Source organism: Malania oleifera, chromosome 1 (assembly GCF_029873635.1).
Source record: "Malania oleifera isolate guangnan ecotype guangnan chromosome 1, ASM2987363v1, whole genome shotgun sequence".
NCBI lineage: Eukaryota > Viridiplantae > Streptophyta > Magnoliopsida > Santalales > Ximeniaceae > Malania > Malania oleifera.
Genome location: NC_080417.1, coordinates 153941540 through 153955213, shown reverse-complemented (window position 1 = coordinate 153955213; position 13674 = coordinate 153941540). Strand labels below are relative to the sequence as shown.

The 13674-nt window shown below is 35.0% G+C and overlaps 2 protein-coding genes across 3 annotated transcripts; both read right to left on the bottom strand.

Moving 5' to 3' along the window:
* Window positions 1-3577: 3577 nt before the first annotated feature.
* On the bottom strand, window positions 3578-7047 carry LOC131167531 (uncharacterized). 2 transcript variants are annotated; one of them, XM_058126340.1, is made up of 3 exons: window positions 6848-7047; window positions 5005-5072; window positions 3578-4880 (listed from the first exon to the last, which is right to left on the bottom strand). In XM_058126340.1, exon 3 carries the CDS (start codon window positions 4836-4838, stop codon window positions 3780-3782), a length of 1059 nt encoding a protein of 352 aa, XP_057982323.1. In that variant the 5' UTR covers window positions 4839-4880; window positions 5005-5072; window positions 6848-7047; the 3' UTR covers window positions 3578-3779. The 2 variants fall into 2 exon arrangements, with proteins under 2 accessions (XP_057982323.1, XP_057982317.1); XM_058126334.1 differs by having other exon boundaries at window positions 3578-4877.
* Window positions 7048-9079: 2032 nt separating this feature from the next.
* LOC131167524 (uncharacterized) lies at window positions 9080-13279 on the bottom strand. The gene is made up of 3 exons (XM_058126329.1): window positions 12784-13279; window positions 9658-9758; window positions 9080-9559 (listed from the first exon to the last, which is right to left on the bottom strand). The coding sequence occupies exons 1-3, from the start codon at window positions 12833-12835 to the stop codon at window positions 9278-9280; spliced, it is 435 nt and encodes a 144-aa protein (XP_057982312.1). The 5' UTR covers window positions 12836-13279; the 3' UTR covers window positions 9080-9277.
* Between the last annotated feature and the right edge of the window lie 395 nt (window positions 13280-13674).

Here is a 13674-nt window from a genome sequence, read left to right as displayed (position 1 = left end):
AACATCAATATGGAAAATCTAAAAGACATACCAGAGCTTCTAACTGTATCCTCAAATACATAAGTTCGTACTTAAAACATAACATGTTCTCAAAATCTCCAAAATCTAATCTAGACTGAGTATATTAAATATATAGAACACTTACGTAAGCCAAAAATCAAAACGACCCTCCAAGTCCCTCTAGCAACTAGGACCGACGTCCTATAGGACCTGAAACAAAGGTTGTATATTGGGGTGAGACATTTCTCAGTAAGGTGGAAGATAATACATCAGTGTGTGACCACATGCATATATTTCAATTGAAATCAACATATAATGAATATTCTCAATACTGTAATATAGGAGATATATAGATATAAGCCCTATGATAGGTGGTTTAGCATTATAACAAGTGAGAGTTCCCTAGGTTAGAGAAGGATACAGGCTCATACACTGTACGATCTCTCCGCCCGGTACTCAAACCTGTGAATTTGCCCATTTTAGTTTTCAAAACATAAATATGCATATTTAAAACATTGTCCAGCTTAGATACAATAATAACAAACTGCCAACACATTACCCCTTGGCTTACGAGTTGTGCAATTTACTATAGTCCGACTAGTACCACCTAGTCCATTAATCCACCAGTGGCCACTTCAATACCCAGCCAACTATCTCGATACCCACACTAAAAATTATATGTGTGGTTGCACTGTATCCAATATATATATAGCAATGGAACATCACTTAACGTTGAGCTTTTTAAGGCTCTCTTATAACAGTGAGCTTTTAAGGCCCTGATATAATAATAGTAACAAGTTGCGGTTTCAAATATCATAAATACAATTTACATTAAAATGAATTAACTTGTTTCACATTCTTAAATTACCTGTACAGTTCCAGTATTTTCACAAACTCATACAATTGCACTATGGTATAAACTAGCACACACCCTCTCGGTTTAACCCTTTTTACGTATTTAGCTCGGCATATAACTGGCACCTGTTTTCCACATTTTTCACATAGAAAAATAGAACTCCAATTCCCATAGTTTACATAAGTATTAAATCAGATTCACATATTCCATTCCATAACATACGTCACACTTGTTTGATAAAAAATTCGCTATATAGTATATAACTCGATAAATATAATTTAAATAGAAAATAAGATATTCAAGCATCTCCTACGTTAATATTAATGCAAATAAAGAAGTTTTGAAAAGTTTGGAGATCATACGCCAAAACCCTTATTTTTACCAAAACTGTAAAATCGTAAAACTGACATTTTTACCTGGTGAAATTTCGCAAATAAGCAATCATATCATCCATATAAACATAAGCTAACTTTTTTAGCGGTTTAGTTTTATAAAAAGACGGATGTAAAAAAATCCCCTTACCTAAATCTGAACTTCAAACCACGAAAGGATCGGTACAAAACAACGCTTGGGATCCTCGAAACCTAAAAACCACAAAACATTACTTCACTATAATCTCGACTACCATGTAACTACCTAATCGAAAACGAAATCAGATCCTTACTTTGATTTTAGGGACAATCCCGAAAATCTTCAAAACGACGATCTGATCCGCTATAATTGTAGAGTTTTTCCTTCTGATCCTCGCAGGAACCTCCGATAGTCGAAACGGATGACGAACGGCGAAGAATCGTAGAGAGAGAGAAAACTCGCTGGTTCTAGAGAGAGAGAGAGAGAGTTTTTTTGGTTTTCTTAACCCTTAAGCAACCAAAAATGATATTTATAAAGCCTTTGACCGAGTCAAATTTGTCGACGAGGCGGCACCTTCGTCAACGAGCCAGCCACTCAATTCGTGGATGAAGCCCTACCTTTGTCAACGAACCCCATCCAGATATTTTCTTTGGCTCGCTCGGCATTTCTTCGTCAACGACACTCTGAATTTCGGTGACGAAACATTGAAGGGATTTCGTCAACGAACATACTGCCTTCGTCGACGAACCCTACTAAAATACCCTTTTTACCCTTTTCTTATTTAATTTACGGGTTCGGGTCTTTACACTATGGATATCAATTTTATGCATTATTTGAAATTTGAAAACTCAAAAGTAATGGGGAAATTGATAGTTTACATTTTTCTCTTTTTGTTCTTCAACAAGAATAGAATTATCATTTTTTTTTACAAAAAGGGGTAATCAAATTATCAAACAAAATAAACACGTACCAAACATTGAATAAAAAAGTTTAGATGATCAGGTCATTAGAAACAATAACCGAAAGGAAATAATAATAAAATTATCACATGGTAGGCTAAACTGTTTTCTTTCTCATAAACAAATATGAATTTCTTCACCTGCTGTCATGGCAAATTTCTCAAATAGTCTTCAGCAAAGCTATAGAAAGGAGATGGAGGAATTACTAACATCATAAGAATTTACTCTTCGAGGTAATCATTTATCTGTAAGTTTTCACTTGTCACAGTATTTCATTAAAAGGAGTAAACATGGCAAGTTACCTTACTTTTTTCAAAGTAAATCATGCCCTGTTATTCACTATAAGCAAAGGAATTTTTTATTCATAACTCGTTTGAGAGTATGCACCCTGTTCTACCCATGTGTTCTTTCATCTTAAAAGCAACAAATAGCTGCCTGTTTGCCAAAAGTCATCTAAGAGAATAGGTTGGGTTGGATTGCCTTTACCACCCAATGCAACCATATCTCTACCTAATTACAGACTTATCAAAATTAATGATTTTACAGCATCGACGAATCAACGTGTGTGTCGTCACGGTTAAATAAGTCAATGTAATAATAATAATAATTTTATCACAAAAATACTATTTAAACTTGGCTCAGTCTAATTTGTAATTTGGATTGATCTGGCTGGTTTTGAAAACAATGATCTTTAGGCATAAGAATCCCCAAAGGAACCAAACTGCACCAGTTAAGTTCCGAAGGGGGAAAACTTTTATCAACCAGTGGCGCACACTTTTCTGGTTACTTTTGAAGAATGGGCTCCACAAAGGCACCCTTATCCTACTGAAGAGAGAAAATTGTGAATGGAAAATAGATGGGCAATACTAAAGCAAAGGATTCCTTTCTTCAGCTGCAATTCATTTCAAATCCCATTAGACAGCAATCATAACCAAACTCAAAGCCACTGTTTTCATATCTGGGAGGCAGGCGCCTGGGGCACTTCATGCTGTCTTTGCTTAAAACCACAATCTGACTTGAACCAATGTAAATTCAGAGCACAAGGACAATTGCCTTGAGGAGAATATAAGGACCAGAATCAGGAAAAAGCCGAAGAAAGGTCCTTTTCTAATCAAAGAGAATTTGCACACATGATAAACAAACATGAGAGATTCTGCACTACATTGCCCTTTTCCATTTACTCCAAATCATTGCTACAGGTAAAAAGAAAAGGTATCAATGACCACTGAGTTGTGAATCTAACAGATCTGGAGAATATTTTCCCAATGAGACTAAAATCAACCGTCTGTCATAGAGGTAAATAAATATAAAATAAATATGGATTAATTACAGTGTAGACTGGCAAACGAGGGGAGCAAGGAAGTCATTTGTTGTGCACCAAACTCTTCACAATGTATGTTTTCCCACCAAGTGAAGGAACCATATGATAAGTCAAAATGGATTAATTGTAAGACACGATATGAACACCTTGGTTTAAATTTAATTCAAACTTACAAATAATAAGTTCGATTGGGATTGGCAACACACGCAAATAAACTTACATCCAAAATTTAAGCAGGCAGCAGAGTGGTAATACATTTTAATGCATACTCATTCCAGCTCCTCGGGATCTTTCAGTTTTCTGTGTCACTAAGTTCAAAGACCAAACTTCTAATAGGATAACTGGATCCTAACAGTTTTCCTTCTTTGTATCTGCAGAGCGATATTGCAGGTCTTTGCTTGCTTGAAGAAACCCCAAGGCTACTCGAGGCCATGACAAGGCGTTTCCCAACTTCGGTACCCCTAATCTCATCTTTTAAGATCCTTCGACTTCGTTTGGTTGGAAATGGAAGGGATTTCCTTGGGGTCATTTTGGTTGTAGCCAGTGGCAGCGCAGCAGCACGTGTGCTTGAGCAAACATCATCTGTTTTAGCCTTCAATTGTTTTTCTAGCTGATTCTCAATTGCTCTAGAAGTAAGATCAGAACTTGAAGGGCTTCCAAATCGGCCAGATTCATTGAAATTTGAAAAGTATCTCGCAATGATGCCTGAAACTGATATAACTTCTGACGAGCAGCCACTGGGGGTCTCCAGCAAGCGGCAGGCATTGTGTTCTTCTTTTTGTTCAGAGAAACTAACCACTTTGTGGGCACTAAAACATGAATTTTCTTCATTTCTACCAAGGCAGCCATTAAAACCCGAGCAGCCACTGGGGGTCTCCAGCAAGTGGCAGGCATTGCATTTTTCTTTTTGTTCAAAGAAACTAAACCTGTTGTGGGCATTAAAACTTGAATTTTCTTCGCTTCTACCAAGGCACCCATTCTCAATTCTGTTCGTTCTGCCCTTTATAATGCGTTTTTTCATTACTCTCTTCTTTTTCCTCTTCTTTTTCTTATTATTTATGTTTGAAAGATAAGTTATTAGAGGCACTCCCACCATAACTCGGGGGTAGTGAAATCCTTTTAACCTTCTCCTCTTACCTTCTCTTTTTGTGTGATCCTTATCAATGCCTGTAATGTAGTTTTCAGATTCAATAGAATCAGAAGTAGTAGTTCTATTAGAAGCAATATCCCCGGTTTTTCCTGCATCCATACATTTAGACGAACTCGGCCTATCAAAACCAACTGAAGTGCCTGCTTCCACATGGAGAAACCATGTTCTTTTCACACTGTGAAATGCATATCTTATAGCCATTGTTTCGGGCAGGTGGTAAAAGCATGATTTCTGCTTCACCTACTAGAGGCACAAGAAGGTGATGGTCAAGAAGAAGAGCCCAAGGAAGTAAACCCAGCAATAGAACTACTTTGTGCAGAGGAAAAATGAACACTTTTTTCCCAAGGCATGAAGTTTAAGAACATACCATTAATCCATAGACCTTGATTTCTCCCATTTCCGGGATACAGTTGAAGTGTGCTCCCTCAAGTTCTCCTACAGAATATTTCTGACTTTGATTACTTTTCCATAAAGCAGGGCAAGTCGAGCTCAATAAAAAGTAAGAGATTCTACCACAATAGAGATCACCATAAATAGAGATCAATTATAAAAATTTCAAACAACTAAAAATATAACAAAGCATGGAGTCCCTTTTAGTATAGTTTAAATATGAAATCCTTTAGATGTAATTGTGAATTTGTGATAACAGGTGTCTGAGAATCATTATCGGTGAAAGAGAAAAAGAATGAGATGAGTGCTTCTATATACAGCTTCATGGTATGATTAGTAAACTGTAGAGAAGGGAAAGATTACCAAGATGTCCACCAGCATGCTTACAACCAGCCAAGGAATTTTCAGAACTAAATATGTCATTGTGTAGGATACAACTTACAAATATTTTACCAACATTTTTTTATCTAAATTGTTCAATCTTCCAATCTTTGATGCCCAGTCCAGATGACAAGAATTGCAACCTTTAGCATTAGGCTCTTTGAGCGAGTACACTGTGGACATTGTGGCTATAGTGATGGCAATGATAACAAAAGGGCAATGGCTGTGAAAAAAGAGGACTAAAAGATTGTTTACAAATGAAACGAAGTGGTGCACTAGAAATATTGAATCGTGTTGTGGCATTAATTTTGAGGGATGTTCTGTAATACGGGTAAACAAAAAATAAATGATGTTATGCTCTTTAAGTTTCAAGCACTACCAAATAATGCTATACCAATGCAAATTTGGAACACATAAATGCAGACAATGACATGCATCTGCTAGTTTTCCAAAATTATGTTTGTCTCATGGAAAAAAAATATATATATATATTTTAGGCATGGTAAATGGAAGAGATGCTCGTGAGTGGATTGGGCTGGACTCATTAGTCAGCTCGTTTGAGTTTGTTCACTGATATAAATGCTTGATCTAACAAAGCAGGAAAAAATTTATGAGTATATAAATTCCCTATGTCATGGCAAACTACTAAATGATTGAACAAATAGTCTCGATGTAGCAAACCTTGGAACAGTGTGATACAAATTAGTGTTGCAATGAATTATCCAAAAGAATAAAATAAAATAAAGAACCAATATAGCCAAGAAAACAATTCTTTTACTTTTTTGAAAAAAAAAAATTCACCCCACTGGAATGCAAAGAAGAAGAAAACACAGACAAGACAGATCAACAGCCCCATTTCAAACTCTATTTAGAAATATTCTAAATTTGCATTTAAGAAGTGTTAAAAAAAAAAAATTGAATAGAAATAAATGCAAGCATGCATCAAACAGGTATTTAATTTTTTTTCCCAAAAGAACACCATCTGTCAACATTGGGGCATTGTATTGCACAGAACTAAAATTACCGAGAAAAATCAACCATGCAATCTTTAAAATTGCAGGAATGTCAGCCTTAAATAAGCCATTTTCTGGCAATATACAACACCGTAAAATGGGCAAATGAGAATGGAAAAAAAAAAAAATCATCAATTTTCAATACTAGGGTATAGGACTACACAAAACTAGAATACCCAGAAAAAAAATTATAATAATCATACAATACAATCTTCAGAATTATAGCAATGTCAGCCCAAAATGAGCTATTATTTTGGGTAATGTATACATAAAAAAAAAAAAAAATTTTTAAATCCACTCGCATGATAAAGTACCTTTTCTTTTCTTTTTTTTTTTCTTTTTTCCCACTGAACTAGATGAAAAATTAAAATACTCACGAATCCATCATAGAGGAAAGTGAGAAGGAAAGGTTTATTGAAATCTTACTCTTGAGATCTCCGGCAGTGATGTTCGGAGAGACAGCCATGGCTATGTGAGTGCCTAAGCTCGTATCGATGAAGATGGGTACTTCCGAGGACGATGCCATTCTCAGTCAGATGATCGGAGGCAGGAAGAAAGTTTGCTACTTCGCTGTTCACATTAGTAGTTTTATTGACACGGTATGCATTCTTCCTGTTTTTCTGAACATATTACAAAAACGCAATTATTTATAATTATTAGTTATGTATCTCTCTTACCAATTTTTAACAATTTATCAAAAAAAATTAAATTTATAATTTTCAGTTCTTTTGATAATCTATTATTAAAAATTTTAATATCTAAAATTAATTTTTAAATTAAATTATTTATTATATATATTTTAAATTAAAATTAAAATTAAATGATAATATGAATTTAAATATAATTAAAAAATATACACATAAATTTTAAAAAATAATAATAAAGTCAATTACAAAATATTTTTACTATTTTTCAATTGTCATGTCTAATAAAATTTTTATTATAAAGTAAAATTTGAAAATAGAACAATTAAGTAAAATAATTGGAAAAAATTTTATTTTTATTATAGTAATTTTTTAACATGTATTATTCGTAATTTTATTATTTGAAGTGTGAAGTTTAGTGGAGTTAGATAATTATGGGCTAATTTAGTAATATATATCTTTTACTTTTATTTTTAAAATGCTAAAATAGTATAAGGTTCTTTCTAATGAATACGAGATTTAAATCTAGGTATAAAATGGAGATAGGTTTAGAAGGTGGACAGTCCCTAATTAATCGTCTCTTTATTGGTGAAACTTATATCGAGCACTAATATTTGTTGTTATTATTATTGGCTCTTTTTTGGAGGGGGGAAGGAAATGATGTCATTTTCAAAATACATTCAAATAAAAAATATTTAAACTCCTATTTTAAGAAAAATCATAATCAAGTTTACAAGAAAAAATGGATTCAATAATTTAATTGTAGTTGAGAATTAAATTTTCTACTTTTTTTCACTACGTTGACAACTAGTCCCACTTTGGTTACCTTGTTAGATCCCAAGCTTTGGCTCGGTATTTCACAAGGTTGTGAATGAACCAAGATGTTCACGAGTGGGTTGAGAGCTTAGGTCAATACTGGTTTGCTTAGACTCATTAATTATCTAAATGAGCGAATCCTAAACCCAATTTTTAGACTCAATTTGTAAATGAGATGAGTGTAAGCACAGACAAACTCGGCTTATTTTGCCTCGTAAGCACCTTGATAACCGGCTCAAATGGGCTCCTCTATTAGACTTATTAAGGAGCTCAATAATAAGTTTGTTAATAGGCTCGTTAAGTTGGTCTAATCCCAAGAGTCCAATGTTGCCTCCATTGACCAAGGAGAAAGGTACAAATTTTGGCCTTAACAAAATAGGTAGATGAAATTATTTTTATTAGGTCATTGATAAAATTTCAGCCCAAGCTTGAATCAAGTCTGCAAATGAGCTGAGCCTAAACTCAAGCCAAAACTTTTTAATATCGAGCCAAACTCTGACTCTACCAAGTTGAGCTTGAGCATGCTGAAGCTCGGCTTGACTCGTTTGCAGTCCTAGTATTTCAAATCCTAACTCCTATTTTGGAGAGGTCTACATTTTCAAACACTACCATAGTTTAGATTTTTTTTTTTTTTTGGCCAGGCAGAAAATGGCAGTTGGTCATACCTTATCAAACCCCTTGATGATTATATGCCGCAAAGGGTTTATTCCAAAAGGTCTTTTTCCTAGCAATCACAAGGTAGGAAAACCAGTATAAAGTTGCCTGTTTTACCTAATTCTCAATTGCCAAGAGAAGCTAGTAACTTGCGTTTGTCTCTCAACAGATAAAATGAATTGCAATTCATCACCATTTTATTAACTTCACAGAGGCAATTAATATCAAATTTTTATTCTATTCTAACCTCAACTTTCACGACCCAAACACAGCGACAGAGCAGTTGGCAAGCATGCTATTGGAATTTGGAACCAAGCAGCAGAGGACAGGTAGAAACACCGCTATTACAAGTCCCCCGTATAAAATAAACTCGTTATTATACAGTTTTGAGGAAAACATACCACCCAGAGTTTTTATCTAGGCATTGAACTTCCCTAAACACGAATACCCTTTTTAACATTGCAGAAAATCCACCAAAACCAAACTATGTATTTGCCATACATAAAACCTCTATGAACACCCATTAAGATAAAACAAACAGATCTCTACCAACAAAAAGCACTTCAGATTTCTTAAATATATTATCTTCTATAGTAGTACCAGCAGGTTCAACTGAAGAATTATTGTCAAGATACATAAACTTCAGAAGTATATCTTCTAAACTTGAAGAGAAGAGTAACCTCACAGCAGTAGATGCCAATATCAAACCTCACAACAAAAATGAACTCAACCTAAACTATGTTTATTGCGGGCACCACTTCTCAAACTGAGATTCATGGCAATGTGGGTCCAGCCAATCCCGGGGAGACCCCTTTGACATGTTCACAGTCACTTTTCCACCACCCACCAGGTCTCGCAGATTTTCCAACTTGTTCTCTCGCCCCGGACCAGTAATCCTCTTATCAGCTTCCTTCAGTTTCTGCTTGAACCGCTGCTTACGGCCAGAAGAGTTTTGTTCTTGATGCTTTGATTGCGAAGGGGGAGCACCGTGGGGTCCTAGATAAATATTCTCCTCTTTTTTAGCCTGTGCAAGAACAATAAGAACATAAATACAAAACATCTTAGGTTGTAATTGTGATGCAAGTTCCAATACACATCAACAAATAGCATCCAAAAGCCCACCTCCGTAGACGATGCTTTCAAATCTTCAGGTACTGGAACATTAGGTTCATTTTGATTTGGATCTCCTATTCCCAAGCTTGGAATCACGAATCCTTCAGTGTCTGCGAGAAAAAACCAGATGCCACATAATGATGCCCATGTATTTTATTAAACTTCTGACCTCCCTAAGACAAGCTGGCATTTATAATAGACAATAGAAACCACTATGATAAATTTTAATGGACCAAAACCATGAGCTCTATCTGCAAACCACTGAGGACAATGGCACTGCCTTGGGAAAGCAGCCTTTACCCACGTGTCAGGGGTTCGAGCCTCACCCTCCACCTTCTCCATAGTATGCTAAGGCTAAGGGCATATGCGAATATCTGAATGCAAAAGTCATGAGATAAATAGAAACAGTATCTGCAAGCATATCTACTCGCGTCATTGGTGTGACAAATCTTGGCAATGGAAAGGGCTTAATGCGCTACCAATATCATCAAAGCGCATCACTGATGCATACTTATTACCTTTTTTTCCTTTACAATTATAATCATAATCATATAACTACAAAACAAATCAAAATGCTGTCCATCCCTCCCTCTCTCTCCAAACAATTTCCAATTTGAAGTAGCCCAAGAGGTAAATAAACGATTTTGATGAATAAACAAAAGGGAATTAAATAATATGTGCAAACATCTGACTGCACAAAAGCGTAAGATAAATAGAACAGCATACACAAGCATATCTACTCACATAGATAAATCTTGGCAACGTAAAGAGCTGAAAATGCTGAAAAATTATCTAAGCGCATAGTGATGCATAGTTGCATACTAATTGCCTTTTTTAATCATAATTATGTAACGTCAATCCAAAACAAAATGAGAGATCATCTGGGAGAACCATTCGATAAAAAGAAACAAAAGAATATGCTCAATCATCTAAATGCAATTATCAAAACAAAAAATATATGTGTGAGCATCTGAATGCAAAAACTGCCAGATAAATAGCAACGGCAAATGCAAGCATATCTACTCACATGGACCAATTTCGGCAACAAAAAGGGCTGAAAACGCCATCAACATTATCTAAGCGCATCAGTGACGCATACTAATTGCCTTTTTTAATCATAATTATCTAACTTCAATCCAAAACAAAATGACAGATCAGCTGGGAGAACCATATGATAAAAAGAAACAAAAGAATATGCGCAAGCATCTGAATGCTTATCAAAAAATGAAAAAAATATATGCGAGCATCTGAATGCAAAAACTGCCAGATAAATAGCAATGGCAAATGCAAGCATATCTACTCACATGGACCAATTTTGGCAACGAAAAGGGCTGAAAATGCTATCGACATTATCTAAGCACATCAGTGACGCATACTAATTGCCTTTTTCCCTTTTCACAATACAATACTCAATAATCATGTAACTTCAAACAACACAGAATGTGGGATCAGAAGGATGAACCTCCCTGCCCTCCTACCAGGATTCCATTTAGTGTAAGAACAACTTTCATTTAGGAGCCAAGACAATTAATTTTGATGAATATAGAAAAAATAATTACAATATGTGCGAGCATCTGAATGCATAAGCTGCAAGATAAATAGAACCAGCATATGCAAGCATATCTACTCACGTCATTGGTGCGACAAATTTCGGCAATGGAAAGGGCTGAAAACACAATCAAAATATCAAAGTGCTTCAGCAACGAATACTTATTGCCTTTTTCCCTTTTCATATACGATTAAGAAACATAATTATGCAACTTCAAGAGGAAGCAAAACAAAAGAACCTCCTGCCACACACAAAAGGAGTGGAATGGAATGAGAAATTGTATGGCAGACATGTAGAAATTTAAATGGAATGAGACTTGTAAGACGAACATTGAGGAATCAAATTATCGCCATTGCGGAATTTCTAGAAGATGCGTGAAAGGTGGACTTTCATGCATCAGCTAAACTTACCTCACAAAACACAAAACACAAAACCATTTTCTTGTGCAGATGTGGAAGTGATTTATTTATGTATGTTAGATGTTGTTTTGGAAGAAAAGAAGGAATTTTAATCATAAAGCCCAGAATGCCATATCAAGTTTTTGTAATGCATTCCCAGAAAAAATAATTAAAACACCCACCTATTGGGGATTAACCCACTGAGATTCCCTGTTAGTAATCCAAAACATAAATTTTCCAGCTTAGTCCATCATTTTAATTGAACCAAGGCAAATATAACAGAAACAGAGTTGTTATGACAATGTGCAAGTATAATATCTCATTCCACTTGACATAGGCTTGTAGACTCTAATAAAACATATGAGATTCTTTTATTCATAAATATGTCTTTTTCCTATTTCAGATAATAAAAAGCAATGAAATGTGAGCGCCAACAAGGGACACATGAGCAAAACAATATGAAGCATCCAAAAAGAAAGTATTTTAGTAGTACCAAACACCAAACACGTAAATTATATAAATAAGTTCACAATTAGTATATACATAATAACAATTCATTTCTTTATACAGAAAATTGAATTTTCATTACACGGGAACCAATAACAAAGCACCCGGGATATTTTCACAACAGAAAAATAGTAAAGCAAAATTTACTTGTTTTTATTTACCTCTGTTTTCAAAGTGTTGAGTGATTCAGAAAATTCACATTTAAAAATCTAAAAGCTTTCGATTTGTGGAGCCTACTATTTACAGAACCAACACCTCTGTTTTCAAAGCATTGGAAGTGAAAAATCCGAGTTTTGCCACTTCTCAAAAGCCAAATAGATGATTAGGAGAAAGCTTGCATTAAACTAAGGCCAACACAGCCCTTTATATGCACAGCAAAAAAAATTGCATATCGAAATTCAGTTCTTTCTTTTTTTTTCTTTTCCACTATTTTCTCGGCAACTAAACTAGGGATTCAAAAAATAATGACCATGAATCTCAAAAAATTTTGTTTTTCCTTTTTGGACGTAGACATTACAGAACCTACGCCTCCATACTAACCCACGAACCCATCACGACAATGGCCATATTTTTCGCCCTAGTGAAGGCACGTTAAATAAAAAACAATAATGTTTCCCTTCCTTTCCATACTTTCTCAGAAATCAACCAGAAGAATACAGCGGGAAAAAAAAAATGGCATACCCCACTCGTCTTCTTCGATCGTAGAAGCGGTATGCACCGGAGACGGATCCATGGTACTCTGACGATCATGGATTTCAACGGCCAAAGGGCGATGAAGCCCAGCACTGATCAAATCTCCACCGCACAACCCGAGAGTACCTCCGAGATCAAAGGATTAAGCAAGCAAACGCTCAACTGAAACGCTTGAGAATTTCCGACTCTGGACGGGAGGGGGTAGATGTAGATGTGCAGGAAACCCTAATCGGATCGATCGCGAGCCTATTTTCGGTTAAATACCGAAATTACCCGTGCAAATTTGGAATGCTGGCGGAATTTCTGGTCAAGAAGCAAAGGGTAATTTCGACAATAAATGATTTTGTTGATCGGAGTGATTTGGGTATGTGCATTGTGCGGCGGAGATTTGAAGATGGCATGAGAAGGTATTAGGGCTTTGACCCATGGCCATGGGAGGACAATTTAGCAGTGGTACGTGTCCCCCGCTCGACATTCTAACGTAGATTTTGGCTTTGGCCTTTGGGGATCTAAGGAAAATTTTTGTGATTTTTTGAAAATTATTATACTAATTACTCGAATTATATATTATATATTTTATTTTATTTTGCTTTATTTTGCATCAAGTATTTGGTAAATATATTTTTGATAAAATCTTAAGAATGTAGGATTAATATTTTAATTTATTCTTAAAAAGGAAATAAAATAACTATGTTTTAAAAATATTTTCAAGATAATAACAAATGACATTTCTATAAAGATATTTATATGTATTATTTTAATCCTAAATTCAATAAAAATAAAACATTTAAAAGTAATAATTAAAACAAGAAGAACATTAGAAGAAATAAGTATACAAAGAAAATAATAGAAGAATGGGAGGGTGAGAATGCGAGATTA